We start from the raw sequence: 24160 nt of genomic DNA on the forward strand, positions 1-24160 counted from the left end.
GAGCTTGGAAAAACGGAAAGTTGACTGTATGCTCAGGTTACGTACGGTATACGTAACCTTCAAATCGACCAAGCTGGTTCGCATTTAACAAAAAACTGCTTCATTTTCAGGGACCTTTTTGCCGAAACTTTTCGGAGTAGAACAGTTTCATGTTTGCCCCTTATTTCACGTCAACCAAACGGCGTCCCTGGGCATTTGTTTTCTCGCACTCGATACATGCTTGTATTGGTGTCATCTTCCGCGTTTACTTCGCTTTTGACAGTTCGCCTTTGTGTGTTGTTTATCAGAGCAGCAGCAGTGAAAAAATTTGCAATCATCATCAATCGAACGCGAAAAGATCTGCTTGTTGATTAGAAGGAGGTGTGATCGCTGGTGAAAACCGTCGGAATTGCAACGTCGTTTGTGTCGGTCGGTGTGCCGCGATGTCGTGCGAAGTGAAATTACTGGCCAATGTGGACGATTTACGCGAGGTGCAGGAGCAGTTCGGACTGAGTTCAGGTTTGTTTTGGTTTCGCTGTTCTTTCCATCAACACCCACCTTCTGAAAAAGGGATACGTTCCTTCGCTTTCGTGGGTGGTATCGATTTGATGTGGGCATAATTATTACTCTTTATTGATAAACCTGTGGACATTGCACTCGTTTGTGTGCAAGGAACTTTGAGATATTAATTTGTTTACTAGGACTAAAATTCAAAAGACGACGGGGAATGATTACGAATCAGCGAAAGGTAGAAGATCTAAGGACAAAATGAATTTAGTCGTAAGGATAACTACAGGGAATGAATTAATGCTTTTCGTTGTTGTGACCAAGTGTATAAAACATTTTTCAGCTAAACAAAAACCAACCAAGAAACCAAAATATTCCGGAGAACTTTGCGATTTAAGCGTAATTGCTCTTGTAAACAAACACGTCAATCACCGATTTCACAAAAATAAAATAACAATCTCGCGAAAAAAAAATTATACCAAATGATAGAGGAACCATTCCTCTATCTGTTTGTGTTGTTAGTTTTTGAAATTGAGCTTTAATTCACGAGAAATAATTGTCGAATGACATGTTTGTTTATTAAAGCAATTACGCCCTAATCTCAAAGTACTCCAGATATGTTAAATCGACTACGAACGACAAACCAACAGATTGAAAAAAAAACTGCTAAGGGGAAAGTGTCTAATATGGCCACCCTATTAAAACTCAACCAATTGACCCTTTGTCAAGCAGTTTTGGCGTGGTCTACCAGCGATTTCACAAAACTGGACCAAATAATTTATATTTTTTTATGAAACGCACAAATGTTGGCTACTTTTCTCGAGGTTCTAGAAGAAAAAAATCTCAAAATAATGTTTTATTTCAAAGTTCGAGTGGTAGTAAACGTCATTTTAAGTGCTCGAATAAAGTGGTTAATTGTATATATTTTACAATAATCTCCTGTAAACGTTATGCTTGAGGCCTATTGAAACAATTCAGCCAATTTTAATCTAAAAATTACCTTTTCTCTCTATCGCGAATATTTAAAAAGTTTTACTAGTTGAAAATGTCAACATTTGTACTTCAGAAAATAAGGTTTACCAATAGTTTCAAATAACTAATGAGAAATATTCTTTCAACAGCTACATAACTGATCATTCGCTTCTAACTTAACAAGATGATCTCTAGTTTTCCATAAAAAGTACTTGTTTTTCTTTAAAAACTTAACTTAACTTAACTTAGTTACAATGGCCTCCCAATGTTCCTGGAAGTTCCGGAGGAGATGGCCAATGTCTGACTTTAACATATATTATAGGGGAAATAGCTCAGATGTTGGCCTATGGATCTAAGATTGGGCCCATCGCTAAAAATCTGCTATCTATCAATTTTATCTTTGGGACGGTATTAATGGATATTTTTGGTCGCTATTGAAAATTTAGACGATTGCTGAATTTATGTATGGGCCCAAATTAGGAGCATTTAAGCCGACATTACATCCATTTCCCCTATAATACATATATTCAACATGCGATATACCAAAATTTTCCAAGGACAGTTGTTGGACTTTGTGGCAGTGTATGAAATGAATTGTCTGCCAATTTCTGAAAATGTTGATATGCCGCATGATTAGTTTTGTAGAAATCAAATATTAACCACTTCCTTCAGGGCTGCCGGAATCTGTTCCAGTGACATTGCCACCGTCACTATTCTCATTTGGCAGGTTGTCAAATAAATTGTCTATGCATATTTGAACATTTGTATTTGCCGCATGACTAGTTATAGTTGAATTTAATGATTAGTCACTTCCTCCGGCACCTGATCCATCCTGATAGGATCCTTCTCTATGATATTTATATCCTCACCAAACCAACGATCTCAATTTTCTCTCTCTCTCTCTCTCTCCCCCCCCCCGCCACATGCAGAGGAAAACTGGCTCAACGCAGTTTGCCACTCACTGTCGCCAGCGGGGGACATCCTCGCCTTCGGTCACGGGTCGATCCTGATCATCCTAACCTCCAAATGGGACCGGCAGCGGCAGCTGAGCGTGTACAAGATCGCCTGGAAGGGTGCGATCGACGACCCGAACTGTCTGATAACAAGTGTTCTTTGCGCGCCAGTCGTGGGCCAGGGAGGCAACTCCCAGGCCGGTAGTGTGGATTTTAGCTTTATCGTAGTCGGTCTGGACAGTGGTCAGGTTTTGTTCTACGGGGAAAATGGCACGCTAATCCATTCGCAGCTGTTCCACCAGGAACCGGTTCAGGCCATCAAGGCCCAAAGTGGGAAACACATCAACGAAGAGCTGTATGTGTTTCATCCGTCTTGTGTAGTGATAGTGCAGGGTGCGCAGATGTTTCCGTTGTTGAGAAGCTTGAAGCAGCAAATCGGCAGATATGGGTTGGGAAGTCCGCGAGTGAACGAAGCTCAAGAAGTGATCGCGTGCCGAAAGTGGAATTATGAGAAGAATATGACCGTGCAGGATGGGATAGTGGTGGGACCGCAGAAGACCTGTACGTTCGATCATCTGCTCACGGCCAGTCTGGAGGGTGGGTTCTTTGCGAAGTATCGACATGCGCCGCCTCAGAATTCGTTGATCATTGCGGCGGGGATGAAGCCCTATATAGGGTTTCACTACGCTAAGGAGGGGTTTTCCCAACCGGTGCTGGCGGATGTTGCTCGAGCAGTGGCCAACAAGATCAAATCAGCTTTACCGTAAGTAGCTTGGGTTTTCAGGTGTTTTAAAGAAGGAATTTGAAGAAAGTAATTTTTCACAGATCCTGGTTCGGTGGATCGTCAACTCCGCAAGCTCCTCCGGAGCCGCAGTTGCCGCCTTCGGAACCGCTGATCTGCAGATTTGGGTTATGTGATATTCAACGAACTGCCTTCTCGGTTTGGTTGGCCCCGAACTATACCCTAGCTGCTGTTGCGGACAACCTTGGTCGAATAGTTCTGGTGGATTGTGTTAAAGGGATCGCCTTGAGAATTTGGAAAGGCTATCGAGATGCTCAGTGTGGGTTTGTGGAGGTCGCTGAGAAGATCGCTAAGGATGTTGTAACGAAGCAGGATCGACGGAAAGCTATATTCTTGGTGATCTACGCTCCACGACGATCGGTGCTAGAGGTGTGGTCATTGCAGAATGGCCCAAAGGTGGGTGCGTTCTCGGCGGCCAAAAACGGTCAACTAATCTACAATACGCATAGCTTCATGGGGGTCAGCTCGGGTAGCAGCAAGATCAAGTACACAGGACACGGTTGCACATTCTTCGATCCGAGTGACAACTCGTTGAAAGAAATCAGTATTCCATTTCACTGTGCCCTCAGCGATTCCAAATCGAAGACTGCCAAGGATCTGCATTTACTGAAGAGACTGAAGATTTGTCTGAAAGCAGGCGACGGCAGTGACGCAGAAGACCTAGAAGAGATGTTTGAAATGTGCAAGAGCTTCGAAACGGATGAAATCAAGCAGCAGTGCGTCGAGATGCTAGCAAAGCACAAGAAGATTAAACCGATACTATTTCGTAGTGCAGTGGAAGTGTTTGGAACTTTCGGTGAGGTAGAAGAATCACAGGAGATAGAAAATGATGGTAGACGGAGTCATTTACGAGTTATATGTGAGAACTACCGAAAACTAACGATGTTCTATTTGTTTCTGACGGGTAAAGTGAACGCTGAAGAACTAGTGAGTGAAACGGAAACGTCTAGTGATGAAAACAAGTGCCCCGTAGATGAGAACGTAGATGTTCCGACGGATTCAGTGGAACAACAAACCGAAGAGACTACGACCGAGGTCATTGCTCCCAAGACAGATTTGGACAAAAATGTAAAACTATCCGAGATGGAACTGGTCTCGATCGGTAAGCTGATAGAGCTGCTGACGATGAACAGTTCCTCCGAGGGTGGCTCGACGACTCACGTAACTTTTGAGGATTCAACTGTCAAAAGCAATACTTTCCAAGAATACATATCGTACTTCAATGTGTCTAACGAGGATCTGATTCTGCTCAAGGACGATTCCGCTCATTTGTTCAGTTCGCTGGGCAAGATCATATTCGAGAATATCTACCACAGCAATGGGTCCCGCTTGGCAGGGTTCGTGACGGCTGCTGGCAGCTCCGGACTAATCTACGATGACTTGCTGAAGTTATTCTTAGCGTACTGGCTGCGGCTTCCCTTCAGTTACCGAGACATAGCCGAGCTAGCCGACGACTTGAACAAGTTCAACAAAGTCCTTCGAAGGATTTGTTCTCTCGTAGAAAACCGGATACGATTCGAGAACAATACCATCTGTTTGTGGTGGCAGAATGCTCGGGAGTATCTACTGGAGTCACCTTGCGCACTTCGGGGCCTGCTGGCGGCTATTATGTGTCGAAATGAAGCCCTAAAGTACGAAGAAAACAGTGACTCTGATGACTACCAGTTTGAAGAAGTTTCACAGGAAGCCTGCCAGTGGACACTGCTCATCGGGAAACTCGACGACGTATCCGTTCTTGGGGCAATACTAGCCGAAAACCTCAAATGCCGGCATCCAAAGTACCCTTGTTTGAAGTATCAAAAACCGGACGTCAGTCTAAAGGAGATCTTGAAGGGCGGTCAGGGAATCGTCGCCGAAATCGTCGCCAAGTGGATTGGCGCCAGTGGAATAGATCCAGAAAAGTTGGTCATCGAAGTACCGGAGGAAGCCGTTGAGAACGAACAAGCTGGTATTCAAGAACCTGCAGCAACTGTAAAGAAGGAGCGAAAGCGTCTAGAGCTGCTCAAACAGAACCTTATTGAGACAAGCGAATACGGCGGTAGCAGCGATTCCGAACTGGATCCGGTACTCTACAACCTGAACATCCTGCGACGACACTTTCCCTTCAGCTTGGATAGTGGAACTCTGCTTAGCCATCTAGCTTGGGAGTATATCTGTGATTGGAGCAAAAACATGCCTAACATTGATTGCCTTTCCGCGGGTCTTGCATGTCTCAAGGCAATCCCTCGTCTACAGTATTCCATGAAACACGGTCTGTGTTGCATGATTTGGAATGCCCACCTGAAAATCCCCCTTGAAGCTACCAAGAAACTTGTCAACAAGGTCGGTCGACTACCCAAGGAAAAGCTCTGCCTGCAGGACATAGGAATATCGGACGCCGTGGTTCCACAGTTCTTGGAAAGTTGCCTAGAATTCTTCGATCAATTTTCCAACTCGATCGACCATGACAAACTGGAGTTGCGATTCGAGGAGCTGCTCCAGGACGGACCCATCCCCCTTACATCCCTAGCGATCCAACAGAACTCGGCCAATATGGCACTGCTCAAACTCCACCACGAATTGACCACCGTGCTGCTCGTTTTGACTTCTTTCAACGTCAAGTATCAGAAACCCATCCAGCAGTTTTTCGATGGAATGGCGAATCAGTCGTTCTTTGCGGAGATCAACCGGCAGTTGGCGTACAGCTTGCCGAAGGCGGATCTGCTGCTGAAGAGGGTCCGGTTCGAGTTTCTCTGCAAGACCATTACGGCGACGATGGACTTGATTCGGGAGGACATGGAGAACGTGTTCTACACGGATCACATCGCGTGGATGGATCGGATCGAACAGCTGGCCGAGGTTTGGGAGATCAGCGTGACGGAGCTGAAGAAACATCAGGTGAGTGGATGGAGAAGCGGGGGGCAAGTGGTTATGTGTTTATTAGTTTTGTACGTGGCAATGAGATCAACTCGAAATTGAGTCGGGGTTACACCTTGGTTGAGTAACTCAATTTTTTTATTATTTTGAGTGAAATCCGACTAAATAGTTGATCTCATTGGCGGTGTGGTAATTTTTGGGTTGAATTGGGTTCTTAATAGGTGTTGGATTATGATGTGTAAAAGCAAGTTGAAACTGAAGGGACTAACACTCCGGTGGGAGTAAACCAATTTGCGAGACGATTATGATCAGCTGATTTTTCAATTTATGAAGACAGCAGTTCCACGCCAAATAACGACTTACTAAAAACTATTTGTACATTTTTCCCAGACAACCATTGTGTTTTTCAACAACTTTGGCTTCGACGCCATTTCGATCAGAAGTGCCGTTTCCATGCCACAATTTTTAGAAAAATTTCAAAGACGCCAGTTTGAAAATTTTTCAACATCCAAAATGGCCGAATTTTAGCAAAAATAAGAATCATTGCTCAAAACAAACAATTATGCAAAGTTCCATGCAAATTGGAGAAGGTTGATGTTTTTCGATTCGTCATTTAGCGTGAAACTGCTCCATATTATTATTATTTCTTGCAGTGATTACCTAGCAATTACCCGAAAAATACTCCTGAAAAAATCACTAGGAGTTCTCCTCAGCATTCACTTCCAGTATTCTACTGATATGCCCATGGAGTTACTATAAAAATTCCTTGTTAGCTCTGCTTAGAATTCCCATTAATTCTTTGAAATGCTCCTCATAATGCCCTACCTAGACTAGTTTGTACCTACCTAGTTTGTATTAATAATGAAGAAAGAATAATTTTCTCAAAATAGGATGTATTCAGCAATGAATTTCAATCATGGTTGGACCTAAAAATGAATAATAGTTGGACCCATTATATAAAGAACCATGTCAAGCTTAGGAAGCCCGCAGGGCCAAGGTCATAAATCAATCGACTCCGGAACCACTTGTCGTATTACTTCGGAGGCAGTTGTCCATTACGCACCTCACTTTACCTCAGCTAACTGGTACTTATAGTTCGCTGATCGTCTTTCCAGTTTGTGAGCCATTTAACTCCCAGCGTAGTCGCGTTCTACTCAACTAACCCCTGATGGTGAATTCGACCTACTCCGACGGAGAGTTCCCCGGTGGTGGAAGTTCTCCCGGTTCCGTATTTCACTTCGCGACTGTGTGAGCACATTACTTCTTTCTAGCTGGGCTTCTCGGCATTTTCGCTGCAGCGCAAACATGATCTGCGTTGCTGCTCTGCTGACGGTATTGCAGGTGCCCTCCTCTCGACGCATTTCTTGGACGCCATTCTCCGCGCTACGGGCGAGCATCCCCTCTCGCAAAGCATCATATCTAGGACATTCGAAGACCACGTGCTCTGGTGATTCTTCCACATTCCCACGCTCCGGACTGAAGGGTGACGTTTTGTGTCCGAACCGTTGCAGATACTTCCTGAAGTAGCAATGATCAGACAGGAACTGTTGAGATAACGAACAATCACAGCAACCAGCTGACCACCTAAACCTATCACAGGCTATTATAGAACGATTAATAAAAAATTATTTATTCCACTGTTCCAATCCTTAGCGATCAGTTGTTTTTTTTTCACGCTCTGCTAATAGGTTATGGGCCCTTAGCAACGTGTAAGTTTTTTTCCTGGAGAAGATTCAAGACCGAAGCCAAACCTGCGATAGGATGGATCTGAAGAATTCTACGAAACTGAACAACACAAATTATGAAGCATGGAAGCTACGCACCGAAGCGCTGCTGATCCGGGAAGGTTCGTGGACCTACATCAAGAACAACCCACCGGCAGCTGGAGAAGGTCAAGCGGCGGCGTGTGCCTCAGCGGTGTGGGTGGAAGGCGATGAAAAAGCCCGTGCAACGATTCTGCTACTGCTGGAGGAAAATCAGTTTGGGGTGATTCGAGCGGCGAAGTAAGCGTGGGCGGCGGATGTGCGAAACCCGGTACACGATAGGAGAGGATATGGACGATTACCTCACGAAGATGGAAGACCTGTACACGGAGCTGTGCAGCGCAGGAAAGAACCTGGGAGAGGATACCATGGTGGCCTTTATTTTGCGAGGATTGCCGAAATCACTCAACGCATTGACGACTGCCCTCGAAACACGTACGGATGATGCCTTGACGCTGAACCTGATCCGGGAGAAGCTACTGGACGTGGTAAGCAAGCAAAATCGTAACGCAACCGCAAGGACGGCATTGAAAGCGGCGGGACGAAAGCCGATTGTGTGTCATTTCTGCAAGAAGCCTGGCCACAAACAACGGGACTGCAAGCAGCTACAGAGAGAGCAAGCTCGAGAGCAATTCGAATCGAAGAAACAGAATGCGAACAGTGGCTACAGCAACATATACGCGCTGACCATTGGAACAGGCGACACGGCGAACGACTGGATCATCAATTCCGGCGCAAGTTCGCACATGACTTCCAACAGGGATTTCTTCAAGGAGTTAGAACCGGCTACAGGCGAAGTGGAGTTGGCTGACTAGCGTGTAGTAGCGGTCGCTGGTACTGGAACTGGTGTGATCGAATGTGTGGACGGTTCTGGAAGCACGAATAAAATTCGTCTCAACCTCGTTTTGTTTGTGCCAAAGCTGTCAGCAAGTCTTTTGTCAGTGCTTACTACGACCACTCAAAAGGCGAAGATTGAATTCGATGACGTGAAGTGCAAAATCATCGTCCATGGGAAGGAAATTGCATCTGCGACGAAGTGCAGAGGATTATACCGGCTGAATAAGCAAGAACAAGCAGTCGCCGCGAGGGTAACTGCATCTCACAAGCGAGATTGCCAGCACACCTGGCACCGACGGTTTGGACACCGGGAAGCTTATGCGTTGGATGTTCTGGAAGAAGCTTGTTACCGGTATGAAAGTTGCAGATTGCGGAATACGTGAAGGTTGCAAATGCTGTGTGAAAGGAAAGCAAGCTCGAACTCCCTTCCCAAAGACCTTCGCACCTTTAGACCTCATCCACTCGGACGTGTATGGACCACTGGAGACACCCTCGAAATCCAAGGTCGCAGAACGCATAGTGGAATACTGTAATTATGTCCACACGCAGTTTGGAAAGTACCCCAAGCGCGTCAGGTCTGATCGGGGAGGGGAGTATTCGAGCGAAGTACTGCTGGAGTTCTACCACAAGCATGGAATCCACCCCGAGTTTACTGCCGGATATTCGCCACAGCAGAACGGAGTGGCGGAGAGACGAAATCGAAACATCATTGAAATGTTTCGGTGCATGCTAATGGACGCCAGGATGTCTGCACGGTTTTGGGCTGAAGCAACCGCTACGGCCGTGTACCTACAGAACCACCTACCTTCTCGCGCTGTGGAGATCACACCATACGAGCTTTGGTGGGGACGTAAACCGAACGTTTCACATCTGAAAGTGTTTTGGTGTAGAGATTTGTCTATGTGCCGAAACAAACTCCAGGATAAGTCGAAGGAAGTGACGTTCGTCGGCTATTCCAGTAACCACAAGGCCTACAGATTCATTGATATGGCCACTAACAAGCTGATCATCAGTCGAGACGTTCGTTTCTTTGAGGAGGAGTTGGTTCAACCCGGTACCGATGTTCCTAATCTGGAGGAGGAGTCGTACGAGAAAATTCAACAGATGGAAGGTCGGACGTAACCGACACGGACTTCGATTCTTGCGACGAGTCATTTCATGAAGATTTGGATGAAACCATCGTACGAAGATCAGAGCGGTCCAACAAAAGTGTTGCCCCACAGCAGTACCATGAAGCAAACAAAATGGCAGCAGCTACTGAACCGAGGACGTATGAAGAAGCAGTAAGCGGACAAGAGAGTGAATCGTGGATAGCTGCGATGGAAGAAGAGATCCAGTCCCTTCAAGATAACTCGACATGGACAGTTGAGGCCCTTCCAGATGGACGAAAGGCGGTTGGCTGCAAATGGCTGTACAAGCGGAAACTGGACGAGCATGGAAACGTGATAAGCTACAAGGCGAGACTGGTCGCACAAGGTTTTAATCTGAAGTACGGCACTGACTACGACCAGGTGTTCGCTCCAGTGGCAAAACAGGTAACATTTCGTTCTTTGCTAACCATTGCCACCCGTCGTCAACTTCTAGTGAAACACGTCGATGTTAAGACGGCCTACCTGTATGGGACGCTTACCGAGGCCGTATACATGGAGGATGGAGCCTTGTGGAACTCCCGCTGTGATCCTAATCGATCTCTGTCCCATGTCAGTTTCGTAGACCAGAACCCGGTTCTGAAAATAACTTCGCAGGATCCTGCATTATATGCAGCGCTTGGGCCGCTTCGGTCGATTGTTATCACGGCGCAGTATCGATCTCTTATCCGTTTCTGTTTGGACGCCTTCTTGGCTCTTTCGACTACTGTCCGAATTGCATCCACCGTTGATCTCCTTTTCCGGAATCCGAACTGCCTCTCCGACAAGCCGTGCCCAATCTCCGTGCATTTCAGAATGATCCTCTCCAAGAGTTTTCCGAGGCATATAGGCCTGTACGATGCTGGATCCCCCGGCGGTTTTCCTGGTTTCAGCAGCAACTATATCTTCCACCTGTCAGGGAAATGACCATCGTCCAGCATTTCTGCAGCACCATCCTGAACATGTCCGGGGACGCCTGGATCGCCGCCTTCAACGCCAGCTAGGAATTCTATCCGGGCTGGGAGCTTTCTTCACCTTCAACCGCTTTTGGCATATTTCAACCGGCATCGTTGGATCTCTGATCTTCGCCATCGCGACTAGGTATGCGTCTCGGGACAGCTCCTTGAAACTGTTTGACTTGCTCGTCTATATCTTTCTTTTTAATGCAGCCCTGGCCGCTCGGAACACCACACTGCGCTCCTCCTTGTATGCTTCAGTTCTTGCTCTCTGAACGCGCCTTCTGGCCAGAAGACAACTAAGCACGGAGGGTGCTAATTTCCTCGTTCCACCAGTAAGCTGGACGCCGCCTGTTCGTTGGCTCCAGTTTTCTCGACATAGTTCTGTCGCATGCCCTTGCTAACGATTCGCTCAACTCGTTCGCGCTTAGGCCCGGGACGCTGCTGTCTACCCATAGGGCTTCGATGAAGAGATCTTTATTGAATGCCTTCGTCTTCCACTTCCGCTCGCTTACTTTCGTCCTCCGCATTTCAACCGGTGTCCGTTCGCCGATACTGTACCGGATCTGATGGTCACTACTATGGGTGTACTCTTCGCACACTCTCCAGTTCATACGTGCCACTAGCGATGTTCCTGAGTTGGCCAGGCTGACGTTCAACTTTGCCAGAGGGTCCAGCAGGCTATACCCTCTTGCGTTGGTACATCTGCTCCCCCAATCCACTACGCAAGCGTTGAAATCTCCTGCGATGACGACTGGTCTCCGTCCAATGAGCTTGCCGTTGAGCCCATCTAGCATCTGATGGAACTGCTCCAACTGCACATACAAAGATTCCATCGATTCCATTGATTTACAAAACCATCCATGAATCTTACTAACTACCATAACCATTAAGGTCCCCCCAAACGCGGCGGCAGCGAATAATTCGCGGCGGAATAATAAGCGCTCAAACCAACGCGGCAAGTTGACGCTGTTCGCGCGTTTTGGCAGCGTTTCTTTTGCGTTCGTTTTCAATTCGCTGTCTGCAGCGTTTTTGCCGCCGAAGAAGCGCGGTTTTTGTACCGAAAGTGATTTTCAGGTGATAAAAATGGCAACAACGGAAACCTTAAGGTTCAATTTACGTTGATGCATTTTCGAAAAATTCAAAAGCAGTTTTTTTCGACGCATTTTTTCAGATTGCTAAAAGCTCGCGTCATTTTGTGTAGAATAGCAAAAGGAATCGAATAGTGCGAGCATTTCGCAATCTGGACTAATGCGTCGAAAAAAACTGCTCTTGAATTTTTAGAAAAAGCATCAAAGAAAATTGAACCTTAATAGAATTGGTTAGAAACTATTTTTTTTTCAAAGTTGTCTGAACGTGTCTCAGACTGTCATTGGAATTTCGACAATATTTACATCTACAAAGCTCCCTGAATCCCCCCGAAATACTCCAAATTCTAGCAGAGCTTCTATGAAGTTCCAAGAACTTTTACAAAATTCCTTGCTCTACTTGGAATTTGCTCAACTTGAAAAAAGATGGGTAAGCTGCTAACGGGTGTTCAATAAAAAATGAGAATTTTTTCAGTCATATAGCTAGTAAAAAAAAATGTTTTTCAACGAATTCAGTATTTTTTTTTTATTAAAAACATAATGTTTATTCTTCAAAAAAACGTCAATGAATAATGGAGAAGGGGCCCTGTTCAGCCGTACGACGCAACTTAGTCGCGATGTTCTCACAAGAGCGCTGGACGGCACTGAAATCATTCTCATTTTTTTTAGACTCACTGCCCTTCAAAGAAGCTTCCGGAGAAGAAATCTAAGGAATTTGTGAGGATAGTTGACCCACGCTTTGTACAATTGCATATGCTATGCTCAATCGAAGGAAAATATTAGTAAAACTACATTTATTTATAAGGAGAATTCAGGAACTGTAAGTTGAATTCCAAGGGAAGGAGAAAATCCAAAGCGATTTTAGAAATAATTTCAGTTCTGAGAATAATTCCATTGAATTTTAAAGAGTATGACAAATGAATTCAAAGGTGAGTTCCGGAGAAGCATTTAGTCAAACTAAAAAAAAAATCCTGAGATAATTGATCTGAAATATCGGGAGAATAATAAAAGCGAACTCAGTAGACTGTCCGACAGTTCAAAGTTCTTCGAAAAAATCTAAAAAGATACCAGCATGCTCAGAAATCATCGTAAACACCCAAGAGTTTAGTATGATCATTCTTCTGGAAATATTCAACAGCTCAACACGCCACAGGTATGAAGTTCTTCACATTTCCCTGAAGTTCTACGAAATTGCTTGATATTCTATGAACTTCCTTGAACTTTCACAAATTCCTCGGAATATATGTTTTTCAATCTTCAACTTGAATTTCTTTGATAATCTACGAACTTCCCTGAAGTTCTGTGAGCTTTCCTTATGTTTTTTCACATTTCTCTGATGATGTATCAACATTTATGAAGTTCTGTAAACCTCTTTGAAATTCTGCTAAGTTTTTGAAGGTATACAAACTTTCATTGAATTTTTTCAAATTTCTTTATGCGAACTTCCCTGAATTTCTGTCTATGAAATTTCCCGAAGATGTGCAAATTTTTCTGATGATATGCATTCCAGGCGAAAACAGTAGGCTGTGGAGGTTTGACTTCTTCAGAAGAGTTGTTTATTTTATCAAGATAAACAACTTTGCCTATGTCGTCAAGTCTTCAAAACACTATTTTAATGCATTAAAAAAGTTATAGAAAAAATACATGCTCCACTAAAATGATGAAATCTCAAAAACACCAAAATATACCTTTCTCAAATTTTGATATTTTGTTTATCGAATATTGCTTAATTTTTGCTGAAAATGTCAGTTTGCGATTTTTTGTGCTTTAGGAGATATTAAAGTTCAAAAATTGTTGTTTTTTTCGGTTTTTCAACAATATCTTTAAAATTTGAAGCTTAAATCAGTATGTTCTTCACAAAAGTTATTTATTTAATGCATTTGCGTAAGAGAAAAACATAAAATTATATGGTTGTATTTAAGCAAAAAACCGAAACTTAAAGAAAAAAGCATATTTTCGACATTTTTTTCTTTAACTCCATATAACTCGGAACCAGTAGGCTGTGGAAATTTTACGTCTTCAAAAGAGTTGTTTATTTTGTCAAGGCAAACAACTTTGCGCAAGACATCAAGTCTCCAAATCGTCAGAGAAAGAAGTTAGATTGTGGTGCCATCTTTGCGGAAGAGTTTTGAACTATTTGTTTATGTCAATAGATGATTCTTATTATAATGAGAAACTTCGCCCAAGACACCAAGTGGTGGAAATTCTTCGTTTCGGAGATATTCATTTTGCTCCGCTAAGTTGCATTTCTGGCCCAGTGTGCAGTGGTGAGAAATCTGTAAATCTGTAAAATGAAGGAAATTGCCAAAATACTTCAACGCATTTTCCTCTGCTTGTAAAGAAACTAGCAAAAGCACCTCTTCTTCATCCGACGACGAATCCATTGCTCACGATCGCTACGACGCTGCAAAAAAACTGCCGCTTCGGTGTGGGTACCCACGCGAATATCGCTACCGCTGCCGCGGCGTAAAAAACGCGCCAGTTTGGGGAAACCTTTACCATTAAAGTTCTCAAACCATAAGTAAAAAGGTTCTAATATAGTTCTCTTTTCGAAAATGTATGGAGAAAGCAACTATTTTGATTGGTAATGGTTCTTAACTATCCATTATTTGTAAGGTCCACTTCCAAAAACCATAATACATAATGTTAAAACTTTATCACACAATCGTTTATGTAAAATTCCATAAAAATTTCAGTTAAAGTTTAGCAGGGAGAATGAACAATTTTCGCGTTTATGCTGGTTGCCGAATATGAGAAAAGTAAAGATGGAATTCCCTCAGTCTAATGGTACTACTCCTAAAATGAGTAAAGTTTTCGTCAATTTTCCTCATTTTCCGCCAGATTAAAGAGGTATTCCACAGGAAACCATGAGGCAAATTAACTCATCCCTGCATACCTGCACTTTTGCCGATTATAAACTCTTCTTCTTCTTCATTACTTTATTTAACGACACCGCTATCGAATGTGCAGGAAGGCAGCTTCCACACCTGCGTAGGATATCGCACCAATAGAGATTTTCACGTCTGGTTGTATTGGTGCGATATGGGAGAGCGTGTTAGTGAATATCCGACGAAAATACATAATAAATCGATGTCAAACTCATTTTGACAGATCTACTTTCATACATTTTTTAGGTTAGCCAGAGGAAAATAATAAACAACTTTACACGGCGTTGCCCCCGCTAGTGTGCGTGCGTTAAACGTCACTAATCTCTATGCATTCAACACACATGGGCCGGGACCAACGGCCTTACTTCCCTTCCGAAGGAAGACGTGACCAGAGATTTTTATGCCTAAGAAAAATCCCACCGACCTCGGCTGGGATTGAACCCAGACCCATTGGGGTGTTAGAAAGCGGTCACGCTTACCACTACACCACCGGCGCCGGCAAACTAAACTCAAATTTGGGTCGTTCTCATTCACCGTGTGGCAACAATGACTCTGATGGTGGGTAAGCTCCAACCGGTATTATCCTCCATTAAATCCCGATCAAGAATGTCCGGCTGCTTTGATGTCGACATCAGATTTAATCAACACGATTCTAAGCAAACATTATCAGGGTGTCTACTACCTGGAAAAACCTGGAAAACCGGGAATTTTACTTTTTCTGGAAAAACCTGGAATATTCAGGGAATTTTGGTTCCACTCAGGGAATTTTCCAATTTTTCGTAATTCAAAAGAAGTTTTTCGTTCAGTTTGTCGAAACGTTTCTAAGGGCACTGAACAAGCATCTGACAGCTAAGACAACGTGTGCGAACGAAACAAGTTCATTCAGAGAGTCTTGTCACGCTCGCTCTTCGCTAATTTGTATGTGGAGGATCAAAATCGTCGTAAAAAGGAAACAGTCGAAGAAGAAAGACTGGCAACCGTCAAAAGGAAGCATACGAAGCATGTATTGTATAAGAATAAGCATGCCAGACAGCAGGTCTGAGAGCCTACATAGATTTTTTTTTTTGAGCTTCAGAGAGGGTCGGAGATCTACTGAGAAATGTGTTGAGTTTCAGGGTAGTTCGTAGATCTTGAGAACAGAACTACAAACAAATTAAAAGTAATTAATAGAAATTCATAAAAACAAAATCACAAGACCTCTCTTCAGATCAATGTTCAAAAAAATTTTCAAAACTTCAAGCAAGCAAAAATAATTTCAAATCAATTTGTAAAACGATAAGCGAAATTTTGCAAATCTTCAGGGAAATTCGCATAACTTTAGACAAGTCCAAGAATCTACAGTGAAATATAAAGTATTTCACATAAGTTTGGAGATCCTCGAAACATTATTCAACATCAGAAAAGTTCGTAGATCTTCAGAACAAAGCTACAGAACTTTGAAAAAAATTACAGGACTTCTGAAAAAATCACAAGAATTTCAGAAATGTTATTGGATCTTCAGTAAAAATTGCAGAACTTCAGGGAAGTTCGGCAATTTAACAAAAAAATATTTACACGATTTCAGGAAAATTTGTAGATTCTGAGAGAGACATTTAAAACTTCAAGGAAGCTCAAATATTTTCAGATAAATTTTGACAACTTTAGGTAATCTTCAAGGAAATTTTCAAATCTTCAGGGTAACTCGAGAGGAATTTACAAAACATCAGAGAAGTTTGCAGATCTACTGAGAAATTTATTGAGCCTCAAGTTTTTTTTTTTTTTTTTTGTAGATTTTGGGAATAGAGCTATGGAGCTTAAGATAACTTTACAGAACTTTAAAGATATTTGCAGGAATTTGACAGAAAATTTCACACAAATTGTGAGATCTTCAGAAAAATTCGTTAAATGTCAGAAAAGCACCTCAATTCCAAAAACAAATCGCAGCGAAGTACAAAAGTACAATATTTTGCAGAACTCCATTGTAGTCGGAAATAGATAGATCTAAAGAACTTCAGAAAAGTCCGTAGACCTTAAAAGAAGTCTGTAGAACGTCAGAAAGTTCGTACGTTTTTAGAAAAATTTGCAAAACTTCAGCAAAACTAACAGATCTTCGGGAAAGTTCGCCGATCTTTAGATCAACAATCCACAAAGAAATTTAAAGAACTTTAGAAAAGTTCGGAGATCTACTGTGAAATTTACTGAACTTCAGGGCAGTTCTTAGATCTTTAGAGCAGAAATACAGTACTTTAGAAAACATTACAGAATTTGAAATAAATTTTAGGAACTTCAGAAAAGTTCAGAGGGTAGATCGTAAATCTACTCAAAAAATAGCAGATGTTTAAATAAATTTTCAGAATTTTACTGCGGTTCTTGGATTTTGAGAGACATTCACAGAACTTCAGGTATGTTCGCTGATCTTAAGAGATATTTGCACAGCTTGATAAAAATTAGAAAAACTTCAGAATACTTCCCAAAACTTCCGGAAAGCTCAAAAATTTCTAGATAATCTTTTAATTCTTTAGAAAATTGTATAGATGTTCAGAGATATTTGCAGATATTCATTGAATCATAAAATCTGCCGGAAAAAATCCAGAACTTTAGAGAAGTTTGTAGATTATTAGAAATTTTGTGAACATCAGAGATAATTGTCGATCTTCAAGGATCTTAAATCTTCAGGGATTCAGAAACTTTGTAGATTCTTAGGAAAATTTGCAGAACTTCTGAAGAACACACAGAACTTCAAAGAAATCTGTAGAACTACCGAGGAATTTGCAGATCATCAGGAATTGCGTTGTTAACATAAATTTTCAGAACTCAAGGAATCATGTAGATCTAATGAGAACTTTTCCCACTAGCTTGTCTAAAGTTGGTATCGACATCCTGGCGAAGTTCTGAAATCCATTTTCATCTTCATATCGCAGCTCTTGAAGGACAAGATGAGCCAGATCCCTGCTGGTGTTCCTCCTGAGCAACCATTTCCTACTCCACAAAGTTCACCTTCTCCTTCTCATTTTATTTAAGGTGATACTCTAAGGAAGCCTTATACCTTGTACAGACATACAAAGTTCACTGTTGTACTACCGTTGTACTGCTTTAAGCTAGTACCACAAATTGTACGTTTTGAGGTACTTGATTAAAGGAGTACAACGGTACTAATTTGTATGTCTGTCTGTGGTATTAGCGTGAAACTTCAAATGCACAAATGTCAGCTTCCACAAAACATAAAAATTTGAAATTGGTACTCTCTGTTTGTAGTACCACAGCAAACAAGGAGTAGCAATTTCAAATTTGTATGTTTTGTGGAAGCTTCCTTAGAGTATCACCTTAAAATAATAAAAGCAAATACGTCTGCCGAAACTAGAGCAATTTTCCGGTAATTCATGATGGAAGTATTTACTTTTGATTCCTGATACAGTGTTGTTTTGAAATCTAAATTGACAGTTCTTTCGACATGTGCAAGCCAGCAAACAGGGGGGTTCGACAAAGTGTGTCGAAAGTAAATTTGAGCAGATTTTTCATTATGGCGGCGGTCAAAATCAGATAGTCTAAACGGACCTTAAGAGATTGTAGACATGTGAAACCATGATTTATTCGCTCTTGATCTTCCAAACAGAGTTGGACTCAAACATATTATTAAAATGATATTTTGTTTTTGAAAGCATATTGTTATCAAATTTTGATATATCGTTTTATCGAATAGTATAGACAGGTTTCTTACTACACAAATACCAAAAAAGCATGTAATATTTAGAGTCGGTGTATAATGAGTCACGCCAAGAGTGAAGCCAAGTCTACCTATTGAGCTGTCAAACTGGCTACCTATCGTGCAAAATAAATAAACATTACGATGCTATGAAAGCTACACGAAAGGTATTGCAATAAAATATAAAATTTAATCAAAGAAATGACCATAAACACGCAGTGAGCATTTAAATTGTAATTAGATTCGTTTGGTAATCCAATGAGAATTTGTAATATATGTTGCTGATTTAATCCAACGAAATCACTAGTATAATAATTTACTGCAGCCGGTAATTTAATTTCTCGCTAGAAGTCCTTTGAAGTTGATGCATAAATCCTCTGTTGCCAAGTGAAAGAGAAGGGAATCTTTCGAAAACCGTGATGCGAGTTCCACTGTTTTTCTCTTGGCGTGACTCATTATACACCGACTCTAGTAATATTGATTGACGTAATGCATTCTACTGTATGAATAACTAATGTGATTGCAAAAACCAAATACAATATTACACCCGTGGATATAATTTCTTTTCGCAAATTATGTGTAGGATAAATGCACCAATAGTAGCGGTACTTTAGTGCAATGTGTTCCTATGGTGGCTTATAGAGTCTCCCTAAGCCGCTGTAGAAGTACATTGTACTAACGTACCTCCACTATTGGTGCATTTACTAAACATAAATTGTACAAATTAATATTAAACAACCTATGTGCATCTGTTCTGCTGTAATATTCAATAACTTTTTTGCTGTGCCGAGTTAAAAGTACCAACGCCCAAGTTTGAAGAATCGAAAATAACATAAATCAATAAGTACATAAAAGGGATTCCAGATGGATAAATAGATAAAATAATAATGTATATAATTTGTATGCACCTGGAATTTTTTTCATCCGACCTGGAAAAAACCTGGAAAACTCAGGGAATTTGATTCCTTGGATTGAGTACACGGCCAATGAGAACGACTCGAGTTCAGTTCGACGATTTGAGTTTAGTTTACTCATAATCACAAAAAGTTTAGGAACTCAGCGATGAGTAAATATGCCTCATATTTTTCTGTGGAAAACCCCAAAAAAATCTGCAGGAAAATGTGGGAATTGACCAAAAATTTGACTCAGTCTAGGGGTAGTGCTAATAGACTGAATGAATCCAAGCTTAACTTTTCTCACATTCGGGATTTTTTTTTTCTAGACAAATCTGGAAAAATTTTAGGCAAGTTTACTCATTGCTGAGTTCCTGCACTTTATGTGATTTATGAGTAAACTAAACTCCAATTTGGGTTGGTCTCATCGGTCGTGTAGAAACCAGACCAAACAGGCAAAGGCACGTGTCGATCTTCGATCATTTCTTTATCATGTGTAGCCATCGCAGCTCTTCAGAGCGTAACGTCAATGTATTTCAAAATATGAACCCAACTTCCGATGTATCATTTAGTTTGATTTATTCATAATCCCCATGGTCGTGGAGTCTATCAAAGTTCAATTTATCATCGATTCCCGCCACGTTCATTCTGGGGATTTAACCTTCTTAAAAGCTTTCGTCCGGTTGTAGTGTCCCCCCATCAATCAACGGTTATTTTTGCCGACAATAGTATAAACCCTTGACTGTATAGCCACACTACACCCCAAAAAACACAATCTATCTAGCTTTGACGTTGACTGGGGAAATTTTCCGCACACCAAAACGATTCACACTTTTTGGCTTGATCTTAAAATTCCCCTTCATTTCGGATGGGGCTTTGATTTCTCCGGTCTGGCCTTCTTGGAAGGTTTCGCACAACGTTGTCTGTCTATTTTGCCTACCAGGAGTCAATCCTTGTGTATTCAACATCGCCACAAACAAATGCCACGAGTCTAGGATGTTGTAGCAACCCTTTCTTATTGTTTATTTTACCTCCAGATTGTCGAACTGTACGCCCATGGTTGGGACACGTACGCCGAGGAGCTGCTGGAAAACATCGTTCCGGACCAGGCCTTTGGGAATCTGCTGCTGACCATCGCTGGACGCCGCCTGACCATGCACACCAAAGCCAACCCGCGCCTCTGGGGCCAGGTGGCTGCCGTGGGGCCCCTCCTGACCGACTACCTGGACACGCTAGTAAGTGTAGGGAAAGTTTATTACGTTAACAAGTAGAGCACATACACAGACACACACATTGTCGCACCCGGATTGCCGCATCCCGCGCGGTTCTGCTAGTTAGGGTAAGAAGGATGTGATTTTTTTTGCTTCTCTCTCTCTCTTGAATCTTCCTGAATCGATTTGATGGCGGAACGGGTGTTCTAGCATCAAACTGTGCTTCCCAATTGTAACTTATCGAGCGAACAGGACCCCATCTACCGGAGGGTCTACAGGCACTCCTATAGGCGTTTAAAACATGGTCTCTCGCGACCACCTTGAAGAAACTCTCAGTAAAATCAAATTAATTTAAAGTGGTTAATTCGAAACATATAAGCGTTTTAAAATTTCTCTCCCATACCTCGGCAGTGCAAAATTTGGAAATCTACATCATCAAGTCTTTTTAAAAGATGGCCACGAGAGGCCAACTGCTTTAAACGCCTATTAAATCTAGCCGAGAAGAGAGATAGAGTTAGACGCACTAATCCGTTTCTTCGTCTGTTTGCTTTTTCTGCCTTCCACCCATTCAAACAGATTTCATCGGATAATCGTGGTCCTCAGTTGCGATTTGCCGAAGGCAACGAGGCAGCTGGTGCATCCGGCGAGATTTCCATCGATAAGCTGGCCCGGCTGGTGGAGAGGGCTTTTCGCTGTTTGAGCAGTGTACAGAAGAACCCTTCCGCCTCATCGAGCAATAACAACAACAACAACAACAACGGTAGTAGCAATAGTCAGACTAGTAGTAGCACATTTTCTTCGTCGCTACAGCAGAACGTCAATCAAAGCGGTGGTGGAAATACGAAGGAACTCCGAATCGCCGGTTTGCTGTTCGATGCTTGCGCTACCATTAAGGAATTGAGGTAATTTGATTGACGTTTATTGTGGTGGAAAGAGGGAAGGGGGTTTCTTGAATGCGATAGCTGGGAAAATGTTTATTTAGTCAGTGGAGGATGTCGGTTTGCTTTGGTCCGTTTGAACCGATAGGATTTTCACTGCAATATGGCGGACGATCAGTTAAAAACCACACCCAACCGGGGTATGTCGTCTACAGAGTGAACAGGGAAGCGGGAATACAGTGACTTCGAAGAATTAATCAGATAATTTTGAGGAGATTTTAGAATGCATTCTAGAAATAACACCAAAGTAGTGTGAATGTCGGCTTCGGCACCCATTGACTGTTTTCGGCAACCAAAATTTAAACGTTAATTTCACTGTACTCAATGCTTCCATCAATAGGCATTTATTAATTTATACAGTGAAATTAACTGCAAACATCCGAAAGACATTTTCAATTTTCCAATTAAAAAAAATTAAACAAAATCGACATCCTCCCACCCCAAATTGTAGCTCAACACAGCAAACAAAAAATCTTTCCACCCCCTAAAAAATCACTTCCCGGAATTAAAATAGCATAACCGGAAGCGAACTGCGGAAACGTATCGGCAGCGACATCGACGAACTGACGACGACTACAACGACGACGACGACGACGACGACGCAAACACCAACTCGAAAGCAAACGAAACATTGTTAAAGTTTTAAACTTATTCATGACTGCATGATGGAAATGGCTAGGATTAAGCAAGAACGAGAGCGAGCTGTGTAATCCCAGGGCAAGAGCATCATCGGTAGGTACTAAATATCTGAATTGAATATAATTCCTGTTAAAATTTCAACTTCCCGACCACTGGCTGGGCAAATAGAACGAACGAAAGCCCTCGGGTTTGAAGTTGGCGGGTGTGTGGCTTCATTTCGAACGATGGATTACGGTTGGGTTTACAAATTTTGGAGGTCGATTCGTTCGTGTCTATAGGGTGAAGTTGTTCCGCGGAAAATTAATTAAAATTTCCTGTCTATTGGCTTGTTTGTGGTTTGTTTGCAGGGGTTAACAGCAAACTGCTGGATTTTGATCGAAGTCGTTATGTTCGAGGGTCATTAGCTTGATGGATAGTGGATAAATACCTTCGAGAAATTAACTTTTTGGCGCAAATGCTTGGGGAAATCGTTTGCAAATATGCACCTGCATTTCATTATAACACCGACTAATTAGCGCAATTGAATGCCATTGGATAAACTTAATAATAATTATTTGAATGTTCCGATAATTCCAAGGTAAATTGCTGACGTTGTGTGCATGCCCGTTAAGAAGAACCATCATAGGCGTAGCCAGGCAACTGGCCCCTGTACCTCAGCATCAATTTTTATTTTTCTTAATTGTTCGTTCAGGTGTCTTGACAGATGTTCAAGCTTCAAGTCAAACAGCGCAAACTTCAAAAACACTCAAGGTCTCTGAACCTTCAAATTTGCTTGAGATGCAGAAACATCAAGTTTTTCGGAGGCAATAGGTGAATTCAATAGAAACTAAGCGATCGTTCCAGCCTCTGGCGGTGAATAGGGGAACTCTAAAAAAAGTGATGAGGGCGGAATTTTCACCGTGAACCATACACGCAGGCAAAAAAACGTAATAATTCCATAAGAACCACTTATGAGAATATTAGCCACAAGAAATGAATGTATGAATTATATGAAACGGAACAGACTGCAACTGAATCATGGACGTTGAGATTACGAGTCCTGTGACTGAGCCACTCGTCTGTCAACGCTTGGGAAAATGGAATGACTGAAGGCATATAAGAGCTACCTCCTGTTAGACGAAAATCTTTCATAAGTCGTGCTTATGAAATTCATATGTGTCGTTCATAAATCGAGCCTTATGAAATTGTTAAGTGTAGGAAGAGGAAAATATTATCCGCTTTCCTGTAGAATGTATCCACTGCAGGTGCTTGAAATCGTCATACGCGTGGAATATTTTGTTTTCTGTATAGAATTTGCAGTGATCCATACATTTTTGAAGATAAAAATAAAGATTTAAAAAATTGTCCCAGCGGTTATGATATCCGGATTTTTAATGTGTGCTTATTTGAGCTGTAAATCCATTCAGATCTGTGAATAATCGAGAAATTAGACTACTTCCGATGGAAATTTGCAAGATGTGCAATAAAATATATATTATTTAGAATTTTGGATATCGTCATTATGATGTAAACAATCGAATTAAATGACATGATGGTGCATCAAAAGAGCCTATTAGATCGAACTAGTTTGGTAATTTAACCACCTTCTTGAATAATGAAAATTATTCTAAGATTTTTTTTACGTTGACTCGTCTTACGGGAAGGTACAGGGGGTAAATCGAAAATCTAAAACTTCGACCGTCACGAAAAGGTGTTAGGTTTTGAACACTTAGAACTTTGTCATTTATAAATGAAATTAAATTCCAAGTACACCAATCGATAGAAAATAAATCGGCTGCAATAAATGCTTTTCCAATTTTGCATAAAAAAACACTTTTAAAAAATTTACAAATAAAAATGACAATTTTATCACTGTTTTCATGAAAAAAAAACGTTTTCCCTAACCCAGTCGTCATAGTCGAGTACCACTTGGATGCACATCGTTCTGATTGATCCTGAAAGTTATTTATTTATTTAATAAGTCATCTATCAAAGTTGTCATATTGAATAAACAATTCGCCTGAAATAAGGTTCAGTATTCTTACTCTATTCACAAATTAAGGTGTGGACATACCAAAATCAAACGCGGG

The 24160-nt window shown here is 41.8% G+C and overlaps 1 protein-coding gene across 2 annotated transcripts; it reads left to right on the top strand.

Annotated features, from left to right (window-relative positions):
- Positions 1-311: 311 nt before the first annotated feature.
- Rab3-GAP (Rab3 GTPase activating protein) lies at positions 312-22195 on the top strand. 2 transcript variants are annotated; one of them, XM_065238983.1, is made up of 6 exons: positions 312-498; positions 2388-3174; positions 3237-6090; positions 20341-20538; positions 21091-21416; positions 21967-22195. In XM_065238983.1, the coding sequence occupies exons 1-6, from the start codon at positions 423-425 to the stop codon at positions 22088-22090; spliced, it is 4365 nt and encodes a 1454-aa protein (XP_065095055.1). In that variant the 5' UTR covers positions 312-422; the 3' UTR covers positions 22091-22195. The 2 variants fall into 2 exon arrangements, with proteins under 2 accessions (XP_065095055.1, XP_065095056.1); XM_065238984.1 differs by lacking the exon at positions 21967-22195 and adding an exon at positions 21904-21959 and having other exon boundaries at positions 313-498.
- The last annotated feature ends 1965 nt before the right edge of the window (positions 22196-24160 follow it).

Source organism: Ochlerotatus camptorhynchus, unplaced genomic scaffold (assembly GCF_037179485.1).
Source record: "Ochlerotatus camptorhynchus isolate MF236.1 unplaced genomic scaffold, CSIRO-AGI_Acam_v1.1 ptg000046l, whole genome shotgun sequence".
In the NCBI taxonomy this organism is placed as follows: domain Eukaryota; kingdom Metazoa; phylum Arthropoda; class Insecta; order Diptera; family Culicidae; genus Ochlerotatus; species Ochlerotatus camptorhynchus.